Source organism: Neodiprion fabricii, chromosome 5 (assembly GCF_021155785.1).
Source record: "Neodiprion fabricii isolate iyNeoFabr1 chromosome 5, iyNeoFabr1.1, whole genome shotgun sequence".
In the NCBI taxonomy this organism is placed as follows: Eukaryota; Metazoa; Arthropoda; class Insecta; order Hymenoptera; family Diprionidae; genus Neodiprion; species Neodiprion fabricii.
In genome coordinates this window covers 1,208,134-1,231,436 of record NC_060243.1, presented here as the reverse complement: position 1 = coordinate 1,231,436, position 23,303 = coordinate 1,208,134, and the positions used below count along the sequence as shown (strand labels likewise).

At 34.4% G+C, this 23,303-nt stretch overlaps 1 protein-coding gene across 10 annotated transcripts in view; it reads left to right on the top strand.

Annotated features, from left to right (window-relative positions):
* Nucleotides 1–21,998, top strand: part of LOC124183741 (protein Tob1-like) — a 120,366-nt gene extending 98,368 nt beyond the window's left edge. For 8 of the 10 annotated variants that reach the window (XM_046572659.1, XM_046572660.1, XM_046572657.1 and 5 more), the window contains 2 exons: nt 791–1,766; nt 3,065–3,820. In XM_046572659.1, coding sequence (XP_046428615.1) covers nt 791–1,766; nt 3,065–3,599 — 1,511 coding nt within the window. In that variant the 3' untranslated portion in view covers nt 3,600–3,820. Of the gene's footprint in view, nt 1–790; nt 1,767–3,064; nt 3,821–19,785 lie in introns of those variants that run through there. The other 2 variants (XR_006871036.1, XM_046572654.1) reach the window with 2 other exon arrangements.
* Nucleotides 21,999–23,303: the final 1,305 nt, after the last annotated feature.

Below are 23,303 nucleotides of genomic sequence, written 5' to 3'. Positions count from 1 at the left end.
GATTTCTGATCGGCCTCGCGATTGAAGCAAATTGCGCAATCAGCAAGGGACCATTGGAGAGCCTCAACTTCTGAATCCGTTCAATCAATACCGTCGGGTGGCTAATTGGGGAGTCTTTGCCATCCGCGCCTCTGTCCTGTCGGGTTGTCTTTTTCCTCCTTCCGCTTTTTTTACAGGTCGTCGTTCTTCTCGCCTTAGCGACCCGCCCACATCGAACGCCGCGTACAAACCTAACTCTCGTTAGCCCCGTTACCGCAGGCAACGCCGATAACCGTGTAATTTCGGAGCACCGAGTTGCGGTGGCACCCGACTACCAAACGCTAATTCATCGTCGCACCTACCTGGCCACATATATCGCAAACGGAACCAGTTGAAATTCAAACTCCGACTCGTGCAGGCCGCTCGTAGATTGGCTATCGCGGCTTCACGCCACACAATTTACTCGCACTTCCGTCGTTAAACCGTCCCGGACCTGAAACCCGATTTGACTAATCCGCAGAATTTTAAATAGACTCGCACCGCGAGCGGCTCGGGTCACTGATTTCGCAAAGGGTCGTTGCACCGTGGAGAAAATGTGATGCAATTTATGGTTTGGCCTATCGAAACTATGCTACGCGTAGTTTTTATTACATTCGTGGACTCGCATGACATTTTTAATGGCTTGTTACTTTGACTTGATAATTAACGATGTCTACACTTTTCACCACTTTTTTCTTTTAGTCTACACAGAGTACGTAGTCGTCGTGGATAGTTACCGTCATCCTGAAAATGTGTAATTTTTCTGTTCCAGATTCGCTGGCCTTTGCAGTCAAGGAGATTTCGGTGAGCAAAGAATCGTCCCGAGGCCCAACGCGGCTGAACCACTTGCAGCAACAGCAGCAACAGCAACAACAGCAGCAGCAGCAGCAGCAGCAGCAGCAGCAGCAGCAACAACAACAACAGATACTGTCGGTCGGGCCGTTGAAACGGCACAGCGGTGATTACTCGCAACCGAGATACGTCCACAGCGGTAAAATTCTCCTATCAAAGCCGAAGATGCACATAGAGGTGCAGGTGGCGTTAAACTTCGTGATATCGTACCTGTATAACAAGCTGCCACGTCGGAGAGTCAACATATTCGGCGAGGAGCTCGAGAAAGCGTTGAAGGACAAGTTCAAGGGGCACTGGTACCCCGAAAAGCCGTTCAAGGGCTCCGCGTTCCGTTGCCTCAAGACCGGCGACCCGGTCGACCCGGTCCTCGAACGTGCGGCCAAGGAGAGCGGCGTCCCTATCCAGGACATCCTCGAAAACCTTCCGGCCGAGCTCGCCGTCTGGGTAGATCCCGGCGAGGTGAGCTACCGCATCGGCGAGAAGGGCGCCGTCAAGATCCTCTACTCCGAGGCAGCCGATCCCCACGACGAGAGCTCTGCTGACCGCGAGGTCACCAAGACGTTCAACCCCGAGGCCCAATGCTTCAGACCCATCGAGGCCGTCGGCACGTCCCTTGGCGGACTCAGCCTCAGCCCCAAGTCCACCTCACCCTTCCCGTCCTCCGTTGGCAGTAGCACCAGCTCCGGATCCTCCACCAACCAGCAGAACGGCCATGGATCTGGATCCTCGTCCGCACCCTCGCCGACTCCCATCGCCAATTCCTTCAAGGGATCGCCGAGCCCCGTTCCTGCGTTCATCCCGAGGTCCGCGGCTCCCCTGACCTTCACCACGGCCACGTTCGCCCAGACAAAATTCGGCAGCACCAAACTCAAAACCAGCAGCAAGAGGGCTAACAGGTATTTTGCGCACGGCCCATGGTCGAGACTCCTGATGGTCGCCGGTCGGAGCCAAGACCATTTTCAAAGGTCTTAGACCCTTTTGTCACACTCTGGATGTCGAATGTTCCGTCGTTTGATTATTTTACACCATGTCTGGTAGGAATTAGTAAATATCCTCTTGCGAGTCGCGGGAAGCTGATCAAAACGTGGTTCGAACAACTTTGCCAAGATATGTCACTTTGGTAACTTTGTCAATCAGTTTGATTGTAGAAAATTTGAATGTGTCGAAGGAAATTGTTCGCTTTTATTAGAAAATTGTTTCCAACTCTCAAGCGCACCGTTGCGAGTTGTTATTTCGATCGAGGGAATTTTACATGACACAGTTGATTGATCCGGTTTATACGATTGTATCTGACATGTATTAGAAACTTATTGTGAGACAACCGGAGGCATTGGCCTCAAGGATACTCCGGTGTTGCGTTTCACGGTTTAAAAATAAGTAGAATGGCCGAAGGACAATCGGTTTGAATTTCGTTCACTCAGGTACAACTGCCTCTAAAAACAGATCATCCGAGTCGCATTGCTCTCGTTATAAGGACACCCAAAAAGTATTGTTGCTTACGTTCTTTAAAAATACAAATGTTCAAAGTATTGGCTTTGGAAACGCAAGTTTCTTCATTTAAAAGCGCTTCAAAATCGGCTAATTTTATTCAGAAAACTGTGTTTTACAAATATTTATACTGAACCACTTTCCGTTGTCATCTTGGCATCGTTGAATATTTAATTTTTCAACATTGCACCGTTATCGATTATAATCTACAAATATAACATCGAATTGACTATACTGAAAAAAGTGCAATCTTTTTCAGTGGCCCCTTAGGAAATAGCATTTTGCAAAATAAATCGAGAAGATAGATTTTTAACAATTTCGGATGAATTTAAAAAAAAGCTTTGCCATCTGAGCTTTATTCTATAGTTCGAGTAGGTATTTTCTCTCCCTCTACTTCAAAACACTTCTTTTTGACTTATGAATATATACCTAATAATAAAATGACCGATAAGTGTCGATTGTCATCGAACTGCCCTCTTTGATCCGAACGCATTTTTCGTCTACCGATCTCTCAGCAAATCCATGCGAAAAATCGACTCAAATGTATCGATTTTTGTCAAAGCGCCCTCTCCGTTGCGAACGCGTTCTTTTTACCGATCTCTCGGCAAATCCGTGGGAAAAATCTCGATCCTTGTCGATGTTTTGGCTCCGATCGGCGTTTCCGGACGATCGTATAACAAGGGGCGGTTTAATGTCATTGAAATAGATCTGACGGTTTCAGAATGTCGCCGACCGAGTTCTCAAACTACATAAAGCAGCGAGCGATGCAGCAGCAGATCCACCACCACCACCACCATCACCAGCCAGCGGGACTTCCGGTCTCCCAGAATTCACCGACGAGCCGATCCCTCTCGCCTGGTGTGATCGGCAGCCAGCAGCCGGCCGGGGATTCGAACGGCTACTTCTTCCAGCACGGTCCCTACCACCCCCAGTTTCCCCACCGCAACATATTCGAGACGGCAGCAGCGGCCTCGAGCCACGCCGGCTACCTTCCGGAGCTTTACGGGGCGGCAAAGTTCCCCTCGGCTTACCTGGACCCGACGGCGATCGGACACCAGTTTTACGGCGGCGTCGCCGGCTCCCAGACATCGGCGAACCTCGGCCCCGTCGGCTCGACGACAAACGGGGCGAATTCGCACCAGGAGAAGAGTCTCGTCGAGGGGTTGAACAACTTCGGCCTTGGCTCCGTCGCGCCTTACTCAACGAGCCAGTATCAGCAGCATCTTCTCGTCGCCAACTAATATCCCGCTTATCTGGATCCGCGAACTCGACCACCTCGACCCTCCTCAGCGGTATGAGATTTATACCACCGATTATATTTGTATGATATAATAACGTATATATGTCCTATCGAGAACAGCAAAAACGCGCCAATCCCCCTCACCCACTATCACCGATCTTCGGGTATATATGTATACGTATGTACCTGGAGGGGGCGGAAAGAAAGAAGAAGAAAATTAAGGAGAAGAAGAAGAAGAAGATAAAAAAAACAACACTACCCCAATTTACGATCCTCGCTTTATTGTTGTATACTGCTGTAACGCGTATTATTATTATGCTCCGGTGTTACCGATCATTCGAATAGACATCCATATTTAAAATTTTTTTTTTTTTTTTCCTTACATTCATTTGTTATTTTCTACTTTCCTTTTTATCTCTCTCTCTCTCTCTCTCTCTCTCTCGTTGCTGCTTTGTTTTTTATATGAAAATATTGCTCCCGCATAGTGTGTTATATTAATTTACATAGATATATATATCATTTTTTTATATTTCACATTACCTTACAATTATAATTACGACTTTTTCTCTGTCCCTAATTTTTGTTTTGGTTCCTCCGCACCCGCGTTTAGTCTGTAATTATACATATATATCTAATAGTAAGATGTATTATATATATATAGCTACACATGCATCTATTACATTATTACATGGTTAACTAGTCCGCCTACATAGTATACACGTGAATATCATATATATATATTCACATATATATATTCATACGTGCTCACAAAAAAAAAACACACACACACACACAAACACGCTGGCATACACGCCTGTGTCTATATTATACAATATACAGATATTCGTAAATAATATACCTATATAGTAAATCTGCAGGGAATTCGAGCAAAGGGGAGTATAATAAATAATATAGAAAACGGGCCTGTATATCTATACTATACGTTATAGAAATAGCGCATGAAAATCGATCTGCGTGATTCTTGAGCAAAAATGCATTTATACAACGCGAGCATGTGTTACGCGTTTTTCTGTACACAAAGTATCCGTTTCTATGACGGCAGAGTGAGTCTGCCAATTCGCATGCGCGGAGTACGGAAGAGATGAGTTTTAAGTCGTAGGAATTAATATTGGTATTTTCCGTACTGCGCGCATGCGCTACAGCAAAGAAATCTAACATTACGCGGCACCTAACCTCAATTTCGTGCTCCGTGAAAATACGCGTGACATAATCTCGTTGTATAAAGAATCGTGCGCAGCAAGGAGGCAACGGTATTTTCGCCTCGCGTATCTTCAATATTCGTCTTCGACTTCACCTACGACTCATATTGCAAACTTACGTTCAACCCGAAAATACCCTGTTTGCCTCCTCGTTACACAATATACTATTTGGATCATGAATGCGGAAGTACCGGGCTCACTGTTATACGCCGCAAGATTCATTGACACAAAATGATACGGCGGAAGAATCAGAACGTAGAACAGAAAACAACACCCGGTACGTTGTATAAACACTCGAAACTAACAAAACGAACCCCCTGATTGAAGAATGCGGAAGATATGCATGGCAAAGAAACCACGATACCACTATTCACACCTTTAAAATAAAACATAGCGTGTTACCGTAAATCATAAAATAATAATAATAATAACAATAATAATAATAATAATAATAATAATAATAATAATAACAACAAAAATAATAATAAAAATAATAATAATAATACCATTAATAATAACGATAACGATAATAATAATTTATTTTTTCACTGGAATAGTCGGAGTTTAATAATATACAATATGGAATATCCGTAGACTCTATACAACAATAATAATAACAACAATAATAATAATAATAATAATAATAGTAATAATAATAATTCATGTATAAATTGCGTCTATATTGCAAATATATATGCATACCTATAATACATAAACGCGGGGTTTATTATAATAATTATATATATGTACACATGGTAAATATGATAACGGCATATAGGTACAATGATGATTGTAAAAGACGAACTAGCGAAACCGTATAGTGGTATAAATAGAAGAAGAAGATATAAAGAAAAGGGACGGACGGTGAACGTCGTTAGGCGAGGAAGTTAAAAAGCTGCAGGGCATATATAGGAGGAGAATATAATTTGAGCGAGAAACGCTTGATATTCACGGGATATAATAATAAAATACATATACATACGCGCTGAAGAGAGATAAAACGAGTAGTGCTGAGGAAAAGAAAATTTCATTGATAAATAAACGAACGAATGAATAAATCGGGGCAAGTGAACGAGAATCCAGAAGCAATAATTAAAACAACAAGAACAACAAACATGTTCTAACAACAATTACGAAAACGAAGACGAAGACTTGGAATTTGTGAAACGTTAACGACGATTATGGAGAATTGGGTCGAGTTGTAAAATAGTTGATGGATGAACGATAAGTCAGGTGCTACGAATCTGCACGCATCTTATACGTATGCATACAAATGTGTATGTAATCACATACATATACACGTATAATATTAGCCGATGTAAATGGCAAAGGGCGACGATGTCTTATGCTCGCAGAGTTTCGCGTGGTAATTTACGGCCGTTTTTTCAAAAATCGTCCTCGGTACGAGTCTTACATTTTATTTTTATATTACGAATTAAAAAGGTAAATAAATAAATAAACAAATAAAATAAAATCCAGTTAGGCTTGTTATTGTATAGAGTAATATAATTGCTGTACGTAAAGTGGCTGACCCTTCACATTATGTGACTTGACTTTTTATTAATTCATTATTGAGAAATGTACGTTTCATTACAATTCAATGAAACTAATTGCCGCATCGTATAAACAGCGCGATGTACGAGTTTTTTCTTGCTGTATTATAATATCAAATTCGAATTTGTTACACCGAGACTTGTTTCGTTTCTGTAAGATGATATTTCACATTACCAAAAAGGAAGAAAAATTGAAAAACAAAAAAAAACAAAACGTAACAAAAGCCTGTAACAGAAATCGTTCAACGATCGAGCGTTGGCGATAAATTGATGGATTTGGAAAAAAATTTCTCTCGCCACTCTACGTCAGAAAGTTAATTAGATGACTATACATACATATATATTCATAGTGTATGCAAGACCGTGTTTATATATTATTACCATTGTTAATATTTTTATTATTAATATTATTTCCAATCAATTTTGTTGTTATTGTTGTTGTTGTTATTGTTATTATTATTAGAATTGTATTTTGGTTTCGTTATTGCTGTTGTTATTATTATTAACATCGTCGTTATTATTATTATTATTATTACAATATCATTGTCGATACAATTATTAGGTCATTACAGACATGTTAAAGTGCAGGCACCGGCTGCTTATCACTATATCTGTATCTGTATCGAATCATAGTGCATTGAATTCATAATTTAATAACAATGATAATAATAATAATGATGATGATGATAATGATAATAATAATGATAATTATAATAATATTAATAACAATAGTAACAATAACAATATGAATCACGGTACGGAACACGGAGGTTTCGCTTAAGACGCAGCCGACCGCATTAAATTAAATTCGACCGTTGTCAGGTGCTAAGAGTATATTAAATTGATAAATTTAACAAACAAATATTAACCGTATGTATGTATATAGATTCGATCCTTTAACTTTTCGTTTATTCTTCTTTTTACACGCACTGCTATTGTATTTGTTTATTGTCTGTAATTTAAAAAAATTTTTATCCAATGTTTTTATTACACGTGTAATATTTTAATCGAAGTGGTCGTTATTTCGCATTCATTTTTCCTTTTCAATTTCATTTCTCATACTGAGTATTTCAATTTATACCCTCGCAGAATTTTACGCATTATAGACATATATCGTATTATTAATAAATTGTTGAAATTGTAGAAACTTTATGCAAACAGACGCGACAGACTTTGTTTTTTTTTTTTTTTTTTTTTTTTTGTTTTACTTTACCATTTTCTGAAATTTCTCTGCAATGCAACGCGCCGCGCATCGGTGGCATATATTACCTAATTATTATTATAGTGAATAAATAAGTCATTCGACGTTCAACTCGTACATACATATTATAATATAATTATATACCTATGATATCTATGTGTATAACGATATTACTTGTAAATTGAAACTATAGTATTTCTTATCAACACGAGCACACGAAAAAAGGAGATGGCGAATAAACCGAAGATCGGTTGATAATTTCTATGATAAGAAACAAAGCGAATGAAAAAAAAAAGGAAAAAAAGAATGTGCAAAATAAACCTACGTAATAATAATAATTATTATTATTATTATTATACTATTAAAGATACGTACGACTGTGGTAGCTATGCTAGTACCTGCTATTGTTAAACAAAGATGATTATACGATGGAAGAGAATAACCAAAAACCGATCATACACGATTCCAGAGAAAAATTTAACAATAAGTAAGAAAGACAGAAGAGATACATTTAATTTTTTTTTTTTTTTAAATTTTTTTTCGGTCGTCCCTTCATTCGTTTTTAACTCGGACTATAAAAGACAAACGTAATTAGCATCACGATCTATCGCCAATAATATATTACCATTATACTGCTTGGAAAACATGATATCGGTGCGGAAATTTGGAATATTCAAAAGTCCAGCCACACCGAGTCGAATTGCTAAAATTCAGTCGCGAAAGTCGGGAGTAAAAAAGTAAAGTAAAGAAGAGAAAAACGCTGCATAAAATGCGGTACGGGATTCGTTAGTAAATAAATACAAATACATATATATATATATATATATATATATATATATATATATATATATATATATATATATATATATATATATATATATATATATATATATATATATATATATATATATATATATATATATATATATATATACACACACACACACCTACACCTACCGACGGATGAAGAATAGCATGTAATTTATATATTATACAAGGCGATTAGCAAGTATTACTACACATACATATTATGCGTAAGAAGACAAAGCTATATATATATATACCTACATTTTATCTGTAAGCCATTAAATACGATGTGAATTAAGTCGCTAATCAAAGGGATCTCGGCTTGAGAGTATAACTCCTCCGTATACATAACTACGTGAATATATATATATACATATACATGCGTGATATATATATTATAAAGGGAAGAAAAAAAATTGAAGAGATCGCAGCTCAGCACAGAATCAAACACGATGTATACTCTTAAAGAAACGATAATTTATGAAGAAAAAGACAAAAAAAATAAAAAACAAAAAGAAAAAACAAAAAAAAAACAAAAAAAAACAAACAAACAAGTAGCAGAGAAAGAAAACAACTATAACAACATAATAAGGTAGAAATAAAACGACGCAAAGTTTTTTTTTTTTTTTTCTTTCTTGATAAATATACCAAATAATCAAATAGATTATAGTGCTACGTCGTACGAATATATATAAATAATGTACGTACATCTGAGGTACGTGTCATTATCAACGCGTAACGACGACTTAGGACACCTATTCTTCACACAGAACACGATATGAAAAACCAAGAAAACAATAAAGATACCGACGCGTGTTATACGATATAATTGGGCTAAAAAATCACAAGAACAATAACAAAACTATACCTATGTATGTATGAATGTAGGTATATAAAGATAAAGATAATAGCTTGGAGAAAAACGCGTGAACACACGTATACCTGTACATTCGCAGAATTTCCAACACTAAACGGGTGTAGTATTCGTTGATGATGGGGAAAACGAAGAAAAAATTAAAATCCAAAAAAAAAAAAAGAAAAAAAAAAACGGTAAATCTGTCTTTAATATGTATCAAGTGTCTATAATAGCGATCCATATTGTCTATATAATACATAAAAGTGAATATACATCGTATATGATGTTATAATAATAATAATAATAATATAGATTCTTGTGTGGATTAACAATAAGAATAGCTAAAACAATAATGATAACGATAACTATAGAAGTAATAACAATAACAATATTAATAACAATAATAATAATAATAATACGATGTTGGAATTAAACTATGAACATGGATAAACAAACTAATAACAATAGTAATAATAGTAATAATAATAATAATAATAATATTAGCAACAATAATATTAATGATTACGATTATGATGATGATGATGATGACGACGATGATGCATAACGAGGAACATAGTAATAATTAACGACATGCATAACCGCATACGCTATAATATATATATTCTTATACTATAAATTAGAGACAAAAGTGAAGGCAGGAAACGAAACGAGTATTATATCATAGGTTATACGTTTGACGAGATACCTATAAATACCTACATATACATATACATATATATATATATGTATACACGCACGCAGACACACAGACACCTGTAACATACATGTACACGCGTATACCTATATTTTGTGACTCTTGTCAAGGTTCAAATTCTTCTTTTTTTTTTTTTTTCTTTTTCTCTCTTTTTTCTTCAATTTCCAAAAAATTTTACGTCCCGCGTACCTAACCACGCGACAAAGAGACAGGAGAGAAAGACGAAGATACCGTGTGCGGGAGAAAAAGATATGTGACGTTATTATTTACTGCGGTTCGGTGTCAGAGTTTCAAAAAAAAAAAAAAAATCACGAATATAATTGCACACCTCAAATGTCGAGGGTAAAACGCGAACGAAAATTATTATTATTATTCATCTATCACACTACAAAGTATAGACGTCTATTTACTCGTATAATACACGATAGCCTGTATAATAATATCCACCCCCTTCGAGAGTATGATAAATTATTATTATTATCTTTATTATTATTATTATTATTGCTGTCGTTGTAGTTGTTGATGTTGTTGTCATTGCTATATGACGATGATTTGGAGTCAGGCTTCTCTCATGTGAATGGTTTAATACTTTACAGCCATGTTTATACATACATTAACAACCACACCGACACACAGACACGCGTATGCATAAATATAAATAAATATTTACCCGGTAATTATTAACAAGATAACGATATAACGATTATGATGATAATTAGATTTGTACAATTAATTATATATATTTTTCAATACCTTCACTACCGCTATATAATACCCACACATGCATGCATGCATATATGTAAGCTGTGTGCGAACAATATATGTGTATATATATATACACACAATAATAACATGGACATGAATACAAGCGTCCTAATTTGATTATTATATCCTTAGGCACACACACACACACACACACACGTTGGTAGACGTAAGAAAAACAGAAGGACATATTATTATTATCATTATTATTATTATTGTAGTTGTTGTTGTTGTTGTTGTTGTCGTCGTCGTCGTCTTCGTTGTTAGTTGACAAGGCACGCATAAGCAGCAGCAAGTGAAGGCTGTCGTTTATAAGAAGTTCGAAACGTCGATACGTCTGACGCTAATTATTATTTTTCTTCCGTTCGACGTTTTTTTTTTTTTTTTTTTTTCTCCTCCCAGTTACTCTCTTTTCTCCCCACGTCGCGTCCCCCTGAATTTCCCCACTGTTACCTGTCGATAATCTTACACCTTTCACCCTCATCCGCTGCAGAATACCACCTGATCACGTGTGGTACACACGCACACACACACAAACACGGAATTATCATTATTAATAATAATTAATATTATAATTACTATTCCTATCACTATTATTATTATTATTATTATTATTACTATTATTATTACTATTATTATTACTATTATTATTATTACATGCATACGTTTGTTACCTACACACATATAATTATGGACTTCATTGCCGATCCATGCACCATTTACTACTGCGTTACGGTTATTTCGTATATATATATATATATATACATAAGTTAGAGTACACAACAGAAATAGAGTTAGAAAGAGAGAGAGAGAGAGAGAGAGAGAGAGAGAGAGATAACAGAGATAAGGAAAGAGTAAAAAGAAAAAAAAAATTAAGAAGGAAAAAAAACCACACACAATCGAAACTATTATCCTAACATTTTTAATTATTATTTATAATCAATATATATATATATTATTTTTACTCATATATATATACATACATATTATACATACATACACACGTTATATGTATTTTGTTGGCTTTAGATTTTGTTCCTTTATTTTTGTATGATGATGAAGATATAGTATATATTTAATATACAAAAAACAGACACAATATATACGATACACACATATATATATATATATATATATAAAATATGTTACACGATTTTATTAATAATCTTAAGGATTTTTCATATAGTTTGTTATTGTTGTTTTGTATTGATACCTTACTCAATTATTTGTATATATATACATATAATACACACTTTACACACAATGGCGCAAGTCATGTACATTGCACATATGTGTATACACACACACACAAAAACACACGCAACATATTTTATTATATTTTTGTTATTAATATGAAGTAAAAAAAAAAAAAAAAAAAAAATTTTTTGAAAAAAAAATAATGATTTCTTAACTAAACAATAGTTGCAGTTGATTTTTATTTATCTTGTCTTTTATTTCTTAATCCGCGTACAATACTTAGAATAAATATCATATCTATAATAGGCGTTAATTTTATTACCTTATTGCTAGCAATTGTATACTAACATTTTTTTAAATTTATTACAGCGATTAGGTTCATCCGATTGCAATACATACATACATATATATACATATACTACAACATACGTATATATTAGCAAACACCTGCTCTTACATCGCATATCGATTTACGATCTATTGCTTCTATATTTGCATAAACACAGTTTGATCATTTTTTATACTCATTTTTAAACTATCGTTAATTATATTACATCATTGTTAAAATAATAGCGATTCGCACGCAGCGTGTGTGACGATTGAAAAGCTTCTTGAAACTTGCGACATATTCGTACCTTATATCTGATATATGTATATGTATATATATTATATATTTACTACGCACCTATGTACCAATGGGTATACAAAAAATCGCTGCTTCGATTTACATACGTATGCATATAATATCGCGTATGATGTATAATTTTTGTAAATTATTTTTTGTATTTTTATATTAAAGAAACGTCGCTGTGTAAATGTTGCTTGTAAAATTGAGGCTATTGACAAATGATAAAGAAATAATGAGGAAAAAGTTGAAAAAAATAATGCTGAAATCGAAAACTTACCCACAATTCGTACCTATATATATATATATGCATACATGCATCTATGTATATATATATTTATGTATAGGTGTATATTCTCTATAGTACTATAATATATAATATAAATACGCATTTACGTATATACATATATATGTATACAATATTGTGATCGTGACTACGCGACAATTGTATTGTATCGAAAAAAGAAGCTCCTAGCGGAAGAGAAAGTTTGATTTAAGAGGTAGGCTCCAAAAGCTGAGGAAAACAAGAAAAGAAAGAAAAACGAAACCAAAATAAAGACAATTTATTTGTAATATATCGCACGAAAATACTTGAATAATACTTACAATTAATCTCTCTCGCTGTAATTTTTCTCACACATGTATAATACATATGTATGTATGTACTTACGTACGTATGCAATTCGTATAACTCAGTGTATGACGATCGAACTTGTAGATAACTGTTTGATAATTGTTTAATAATTTATTCTTATATACCTATAGATTTGTTATATAGTATATCGATGTGTAACTATTCGTATATTGTGTTACGCCTGCCGTTTCGAGTCGGGTAAATTAATGAAAAGTTTCAAGAAGCATTGACGAGTACACGATAATCGCGTTTCACACACAGGCATAGAAGCCAGAAAATTTTCCCCATACCTATTCCTATGTAATTCATATTCCCGATATGATTTATCCGATCGGTGAAATAATTAAAGACACGCAGTGGACGAGGAAAGGGTAAAGTTGATTTGGGGGGGGGAGAGGATTTTCGAAAAATCCACGCTCCGACACCGATATATGATATGTAAAATTGAGTGGCTGAAGAAGGAAAGGTGGTGCAAAGAAATAGATAGATAGATTAAAAAAAAAAAAAAAAACAAAAAAGGTTAAAAATATATATTGATGTCGAGTTACGGAGGTAACGCGAAAAGTGCAGGGCGCCTGAATTAGTACACAATTAGTTTTGCACGTACGTATTATAATGCATCGCAGCAACCCGAATACGATGACGATGACGATGACGATGATTGTCGAGTTATTCTATAAATAATTGCACAGGTATAGACGGCGCCCAATTAAATAGTTGTTGGAATTTTTCGTATAACAATTAGGTATTTAACTAGCCAACGCTTCAGCGCGTTTTATTGGTATTTAATTATTATTGATATTATGCATGATCGTTGAGAATCGTTGTTATATTTTTACTACGTAGTGAGACGAATAAGTGATCGGGATTAGTAATAGTGGGTATTAATAAATTACAGTAGAGTGATTTTTGTTGGTAGGTATGTAAAAACCGATTATGTTGGATATAAAAATTGGGAGAGGGAAAAATAGTGATGTAGGTAAAAGGGTGCGGTTAAAATTTCAGGAAAACGTAGGCGCCTCGTCAGCTGGTGATCTGAAAATTTATTCTCATCTGATATAATTTGTTCCAAAATCACACGCGTAATATTTCTCGCCAAGTTTTTCATGATCCAATTTATTTGCCATTTGTTTATTTATTTATTTATTTATTGTTTCTTTTTTGTCGCTACGTAAATCTTTCTCTCATTCGTTAGGTGCGCTTAAAGGGAAACGTAACGTATTACGACAATATCGTAAAGTTCATACCTTTTATCAAACTTCTTTACGCGATTAAAAATGATGTCCGGTAAAAATAATATACCTATACGTGTAATGTGAATGATAAAATATCGCTATTTAGTAAAACGTAAAAACCGTTCTCGGATTGGTGGAAAAAACGAAAAACAAAAAAAAGTATTTCAAATAGAAATCTTACGCGTCGCGTATACACGCAAAGACGATATTCCATGATAATATATTAAAGTACGTATACATACATATACACTTAATTACATTTATAATTTAACGTAGAATAGTATTGAAGCGTGAATTTAAGCCTCCACCCACCCCAAAGTACCAAATAATAAATTAGACGTAGTCGTAATCCCGTGAAAAAGAATATAGTGAGTATAAAATATACATATATATATATATATATATTAATACTTATATTATACCGTTATAGATGATATATATATATACATGAGATACGTGGCCAACTAACTTAATACGATTATAACGTAACTTAACTTCAAGGAGTAATACAATTGATGCGTTGATAAACTAAAAACAAAAAAAAAAAAAAAAAAAATCCAAAAAAAAACCGTGTTTTACGAGCGTTTAAAATTTTTATCAACTCTTTCAATGTCTTTAACCTCATGCAATGCAAGTTCGTAACACTTGGTCATTTTTTTTTTTTTTTTCACTTTTTTATTGTTTTTACTTTGACTAGATGAAGATCAGATCGAAGCACCATGGTTTTAAAATTACTGCGCGGAAGTAAAGTCGATGATACTTTTGTGAGAAATTCAAATTAAATTCTCCAATAGTGTCGGAACGAAGTTTAATTTTTAATTTTCAATGCTACGCAAAAAAAAAAAAAAAAAATACCATTCTCATCGGACGTAATCGAGCTTTTAATAAAATTGCAAAGCTTTGTAAAAAACATGGGTACAAATCGTGAGGGAGTAACAAACTCGATAAAGCATATTAACAAAAGTGCGTACAGAAAATATTTCGAGAATACGTAAAAAATTGTGTGAAACATTGAGACGTAAAAATGGTCTGTTTTAATGAATTTTTCTAGTTACCGTAATAAAATTAAAATTTTTCTCCATGTACACAATTCTCCACGGCGCCGTCCTTGATCGTTAGATACGGTGCAAGGACTCCGATCGTGAGAAGTTCGAGGATTTGATTAGATCGCTTTGCGCAACGGCGCGTTCCAATCTGCTGGACATCGTTTGAAATAAGACCTGAAAAACCAACGTCCGGGTATTTCGCGTCACCGATGACGGCAATTTTTTTCCCTCTTTACTCCTGACCATCAGTTGCATCTGCCGGTACTTTGAACCGTGTAACACGTACCTAATATCGCTCTAAAATCCTCTAATCATTTTCGCCCGCTGTATAGATCTAATCACCGTGTTACACCCTGTAAATCCTGATCACGAATCAATGTGCATTGTCACGGGCTGGCAGTAAGTATAATTTATCGTCTCGTTGTACCAACTATAGTCAGTCCGGTTTAAAGATCAATGCTCGATCAACGCTCGGTCGATCTGCGGATGACGTGAAAAAGGAAAATTTAATCCGCTTACCGCTAATCGCGGTTATTTTTTCTTTATTTTCTTTATTTTATCATCTCCCGCCACCCATCCAAATGTGAATTGTAAGTGGAATGATAAGACCGGAAACGGTCACGCAATGTTCCTCGCTATCTCTCTTTCTCTTGTTAACGAGACAGAAATAATTGAACGATATCACATTTCTGTCTCTTTATATCTCAGTCATCACGATACGCCAATTTACCTGTGTGCGAATTTAATATGTATAAAGCAAATTCTAACAGGTAATTTATTTTAGCGAAAAGAAAAATTTGTCGCACACGGTATATACGAGTACGGAAGAAATATTATTATCCGTGTATAATTTTTGCAACAATTGAACGATCAATGATCTGTGAATCTAGTTCCGACACCTAAAATCAAATGGCTGAAAATTAAAACAAAGAAAGCTTGGAAACTTGACCATGTCTATTTTTCATTATTCGTAATACGGAAACGTGTAAGAATTTTCAGCGCTTGGGTGAAAAAACAAAAACACATGCACGTTTAACCGTATAATTAATATTACTTGTATTAATAATATGTATATTATAATCGTATAACGTATGTTTTGACGAGTTGTAAAAGCAACAGAATTTACAAAATTACGTATATATATATATATCTATTATTTTGGGAAATGAAAGTAGTTACGTTGGCAAATTCACGTGAATATGTATAAAATAAAAGCGAACAGCGATTAGTTGCATTATATAATATTACGTGGTATACGTGTATTAATACACGCAACGCGACGATTCTCACAGACGTACGTTACGTACGGTAAACTACTTATACGTTGATCGGTGAAATATCGCCAATCTTTTGTAACCGAGTGAGTTATATTTTTTACCCAACAAGAAGAAGAAGACAAATTTCAAAAGACGATGATGAAAAATAAACGAATAAATAAAAGAAAATTGTATAGAATATGATTATTATGAAAACTTGCGATGAAAATACGTTACGTATATTTTCGCGAATAAGGCGACATTTGCATATCGCGTCGTTAACGATAAGTACCGCACGTTGATACGTGTATATATATATATATATATATATATATATATATATTCGATTTTATATTCTAAAATAGATTTAAAGAAGTATCTATACAATCTAGTTTCTCATATTATTATCAATAACAATGACGATGATGTTTAAACGAGTAACGCGGGCGTGAATTCCAACTTCTGAAATTCGATTCAATCGAAGATGAAAAACAAAAAGAGCGTCCCCGATTCCGTTAAATAAATTTTCCATTATGATGATATTGTAATTATATAGTATGTAATAATAATGGTATTACACGTACCTCACTCGATAGTTATGTCTTGCAATTATACCCGTAGTTAACTATACGTTGCAATTAATGATTCAAAACAGAAATATATATGAAGAGTTAGCTAGAATGAGAGAATTATATTGTAGGCACGTAATAAACCCTGTATATTCAACGAATAAGGAGCTTAATCGTGACTCGTATTGCTCGTCAATTTTTTCCCAAATTCAAATCTCATCTGCAAAAACTACAGCGAGGCTTCGCATTACAATATACACGGGTACATGCATATATACTCGCGTATATGTATATACGGGAGGGAAAAACTTTTACACTTATGCTCCTTGTTCGTCGCGGGGTGAGAAAAATGAATTGATCGGTTTGGAGGAAGAAACAAAAAAAAAAAAGAACAAATCGACATGTCGAAAAAAACAGTAGAGAGCATGCGAATAGCTTTTTATCATATGAAAAATAATCGAGAATAATACGTTCCTGTTGGGAGAACGTCTCGATTAGAAGAAGCGCAGAACGAAACAAAACAAGAAAAACAAAAAAAAAATTATTAAATATTAGTGGACGCATCCACAAGTCTAGATACTTTTTCACGAATTTTAATACTGAAAGATTATTCATTCTAAATATATATATATTATATTATCTATCATATTATTATGTGTAATCATTGTCGATTAACGTATATATATATACATATATATTGTAGGTAGATAGATGTAATTTTTTACAACACAAGGAAACAAAATAATAGTAATAATAATAATAATAATAATAATAATACACACACACACACACACACACACACACACACGTAAGTGCAGCCGGCATTAGCGACCCCCTGTTAAATTTTTCACTATATTATTAGCTAAATGGGCTGATTATTATAATCGTATACCTATACAATTAAATATAACGTGAAAACAGCATCCCTCCAAAAAATGTAATCACACGTGTCGAGTAACCCTTTAGATCCTGCAATATGAAATAATCAATATAATTACAATATCAAACCATATATTATAAAACTACTACTGTATTATTATTACTATCGTTATATTGATGTGAATTTCTACCGATTCATATTCAGAATGATGAGAAATTTCGAGCGATAGATGGCTGATTATTATTCCCGTATGTAAATTCGGAGCAAACATTGGATTAATGATGAATAACTGGGGACATGCGTACATGCTGTTGCGGGAAATGAATCAGTAAGCGAATATGACACGCATTACCGAAAAATGAAGACGAACACGCGTGATCGCGTTATCGAGAGATGGCTGAAAATTGAAATACGCGGGATGACGAATAATAATAACAATCATAACGGTAACAACAACAACAACAACAACAATAATATTAACGACAAAAATTGCATAAAACAAAAACAAAAAAAAACAAAACAAAAAACAAAAAAAAACACATTTCACGACGCGATAATAATATTTTAAAAGAAAAGTAATAATAGTAAAACGAATAGTAATAATTGCTTTTTGAATTGTTGCTCGTTTATTTGATGTTGATGTATCTATAACATAACTTCTATATGATCTATCTATGATGAATATAATATCCCTACAATAATGTTACACAGTATTTCTATAAAACATACCCGTAAAATAATTTATTGTGTGACGTTGAATACAGACAGTATGATTAATAATAATAATTACAATAATAATAAAAACAACAATATTTATAATAATAATAATAATGATAATAATAATTTTACATACTACCTTACACTGCAGTTTAGGTAGAGATGTTTCAGCGTATCCGTAATACGAATTGTATAGATTTAAATATCGTTCAATAAGGGACTGCATATGTATTATATGACGAACGTATTATAACGCTGCAGGCAAAACAATTTTCAGTCACTTAAATATCACAGAAATTTCGATACTAAAAAATATCGTATGTGAATAATAATAATAATAATAATATTAATAATAATAGTAATAATAATAATAATAACAGCAACAACAACAACATCAGTAACAATAATAAATAATAATTATATCGGTATTACAAACGAAAAAAATTATGACGACGACGATGATGATGATGATGATAATAATGCATTGTTTAAACTATGTTTTCATGAGATCTGCATACGTATTCATGCAATAGAATATTCTAACTGTATAACAGTTCTGAGAGTCCGTACGAGCGAAGTTTGTTGTTTTTTTTTCTTCATCTTGCGTGTTACAGAAATACGCATATAAACCTAACTCCAAGAATCCATACAATAATACAACAAGTCACGTTACCTTGTACATCGTGATACGTATATTAGTTTAAATGGCCGATGTTTAGTGTAGTGCTTCAATTGATTTGTTGATTAATTGATTAATGGCTGTGCCCAATGTACGTATGCAATTGTCGACTCTGCTCCGTTGGTAGGCTGAAAAAGAACCGATTGATATGACGGGCGTGAAATTGACAACTTCTGGAAGGAATTGGCGAGAATATTAACGATTTGTACTAAATCGAGGTATTTGTCATTTGCAGAAAAGTGTTAATATCGATACGTTGACACCCTGGAATGACACTATAAGGGGGCAGAGGAACCAGTAACCATGTCACATGTCTCAAAAACAGCGCAGCTACACCTTGTACATGATCTTAAATGATAGATTTATGATAGTTGTATTTAAATTAATAATTATTGTAATTAATTTTCGCAATATATTCCATTTCACGGAATGGAGTTGTAAGTAAGGTGGTTAAAAAGAAAATCCGGCATCATTAATTGCGGTGTTTGTATCGATCAAATGTATTGTTTTCAATGTTGTATAATAACAATTGGATCGGAGGTATCATCATGCGCAGGACGCAGTAAGCCAATTTAATATATTATCACAATGATACGTATTTAATATAATATATAGACATTATTGTATCGATACCTATTCTAATTCTGATTGAAACATCAGACATACGATATACATAACATATATTTTCACCGCAAAGTGTCCTGCATTCTGCGCAGGGGAATAAAAAGAACTTCGAATAACATTTGCACCGAGAATATTGACGGTGGACTCGTGTTTCGTTGTCTACCGGTAAAATCTTATTTCTAACACTTGAAACATTGCGAATGAAGTATCGTTAATTTAAAATTAATATGTAATAAAAATTTAGATGAACGGTAAATTTATTTCAACATTCCGATGAACTTATTTTTCATCATTGTACGCCATAAATGCGAAACGCGCATCGATCATAATCTGTGAGTGCAGATGTTATTCGCGAGTACAGGAAAGATTTATTTTACTACGTATAGTAAGGAATTGATGAAGAATCGTTGTGAAATTTCTTATTAAACAGTCGATCGATGATCTATGCGCTTAGAAAAACAAAAACGGAGAAAAATGAATCGATAAAAACCATTTAATTAAAAATCCTGTAATTTTGTTTAATCGTCTTGACGTTAATAAGATTGGAATGTTTTAAAATGAAAATTTTCATGCTATACTTGCATCAAAGTACGTATACGTAAAATCGGGAGAAAAATATTATCACGCAATTAAATATACGGCTGTCATTGACTATGAATTACTACATACACCGATATGGAAGTATGTAACCTATGAAATTTCTCTCTCTCTCTATCTATCTCTCTCTTTCTTTCTGTACGGTACAACATTCTAAATTAACATCAAGACGAGGAGGAACAGACAAGTCTCTGGTCTTGAATGAAAATCTTGAAAATCGACAGAATGTAGGCTCACGCGTTATTATTCGCCCGCATACAGGATGATTAAAGCAAAATAAGAAGGAAAAAAAACCCAAAAAAAAACCAAAAAACCAAAAAAAAACCAAAAAAAAAAAATAATGGACTCAATGCTAAGAATTTTCCTAATATTGTAAACAAATTTCGTGAACGTAGTTTATAGTCCCGAAATAAAAGCACTCAACGCACGCGATGAAAACTGTTCTGCGACTATCATTTGCCGGAATTAAAACGTTGGGTGGAAAAGTATTTTTTTCCAACTATCCGCAATTCACTGAAAAAAAAGGCATGAGAAATGAAAATCGTTTCTCAAGTTCTGGACGGTACTTGTATTATTCTACTCTTGTATTTCTGTGTGTGAATGGAGTCGCAGAGATTACAGTACCGTATGAAAAAGAGATCAGAGCAAGATCTGGCCTAAATTATGTGTCATCAATGTGTTATAATTATATACTTACCTTACATCGCTAAAATACATATGCATACATATACGTATCGGTATAGATACGCGATACGTGAAACTGAAAACAATACCAGACGTACGTGTGTAAGTATATTATACATTATACCTATACCTCTATGTATATGCATATTGTATACAAATGTATATAAATATATATAAATACATATATATTTATATGCATACATATTTTATGAACTAACAAACACGTACATAATGATATAATAATATATTACTAAATATCAATAATTACCTTTTTGATTGTAAGACGTAGCAAGGAGCCGTGCGACGGTCAAGTTTATATTTCTATACTTAGTGAGAAACGGAACTTTCCATTCCGTTATAATATTGAAACATTCAAAATGAAAATGACAAAAAAAAGTAAAAACACAAAAAAAAAAGTTGAAAAAAGGGATATATATATATCATATATGTGTATAATAGTCTATAATTTTTCATATTGTTGTACGAATTTTTAAGTTTATATTAAAATGTTTTGTGCATTCATAATTAACCATTTCATGTGTATTTTGAGTGATTCATTTGCATATTACCTATACTCAAAGCCCAGCTGCCTAATCCTCCACCCTACGGTAGATAATATATACTTAAAGGTATGGTGTTGACCGTGTCCGTGATTCATTAGCCATTTAAGAAGAAATAGGAATCCAGTTGGTCACCAAAAAAGGCTGGTTATGGTTTCTGTGGCTGAAGTTACAATGCGTGAAAGCGATTGACGATTTTGGATAGTTTGGATGGTTTGGATGATACAGTGATTGAATAAATTCTTTCAAGCACTATTCCAACGTGATTTTGCGAGCGAAATCGATTGGGCGCAGTCCCAATACGCTGCGATCAGCGCATCAACAGTTACAGCCAAAAAACGAAAACCCTTGTTTTCGACATTTTTCAGCAGGTGCTTTTTCCTCCGTAGTTTCTCTCCTGTTGGTCCCACGCTCTTTTCGCTGCGTTTTCTGAGTTCCTGGGAGTCCAATTGGTCGGAAGAGGGTCATACAAATCGATTCTAAGACCGAAAATTTTTCGGTCAAAAAAAAAGGAAGGTTAACCCCTTTGTATTTTAGGCGAAAATTTTCGCGATTTTTAAAAGTGCTGGAATAAATTCTTTCTGACGCTAATCCGACGTAGTTTTGCGAGAGAAATCGATTGAGCGCAGTCCCAGGACGCTGCGATCAACGCATCAAAAGTTACAGCCGAAAAACGAAAACCCTTGTTTTCGACATTTTTCAGCAGGTGCTTTTTCCTCCGTAGTTTCTCTCCTGTTAGTCCCACGCTCTTTTCGCTGCGTTTTCTGAGTTCCTAGGGGTCCAATTGGTCGGAAAAGGGTCATACAAATCGATTCTAAGACCGAAAATTTTCGGTCAAAAAAAAAGGAAGGTTAACCCCTTTGTATTTTTGGCGAAAATTTTCGCGATTTTTAAAAGTGCTGGAATATATTCTTTCTGACACTAATCCGACGTAATTTTGCGAGAGAAATCGATTGGGCGCAGTCCCAGGACGCTGCGATCAACGCATCAAAAGTTACAGCCGAAAAACGAAAACCCTTGTTTTCGACATTTTTCAGCAGGTGCTTTTTCCTCCGTAGTTTCTCTCCTGTTGGTCCCACGCTCTTTTCGCTGCGTTTTCTGAGTTCCTAGGGGTCCAATTGGTCGGAAAAGGGTCATACAAATCGATTCTAAGACCGAAAATTTTCGGTCAAAAAAAAAGGAAGGTTAACCCCTTTGTATTTTTGGCGAAAACTTGCGCGATTTTTAAAAGTGCTGGAATAAATTCTTTCTGACACTAATCCGACGTAATTTTGCGAGAGAAATCGAT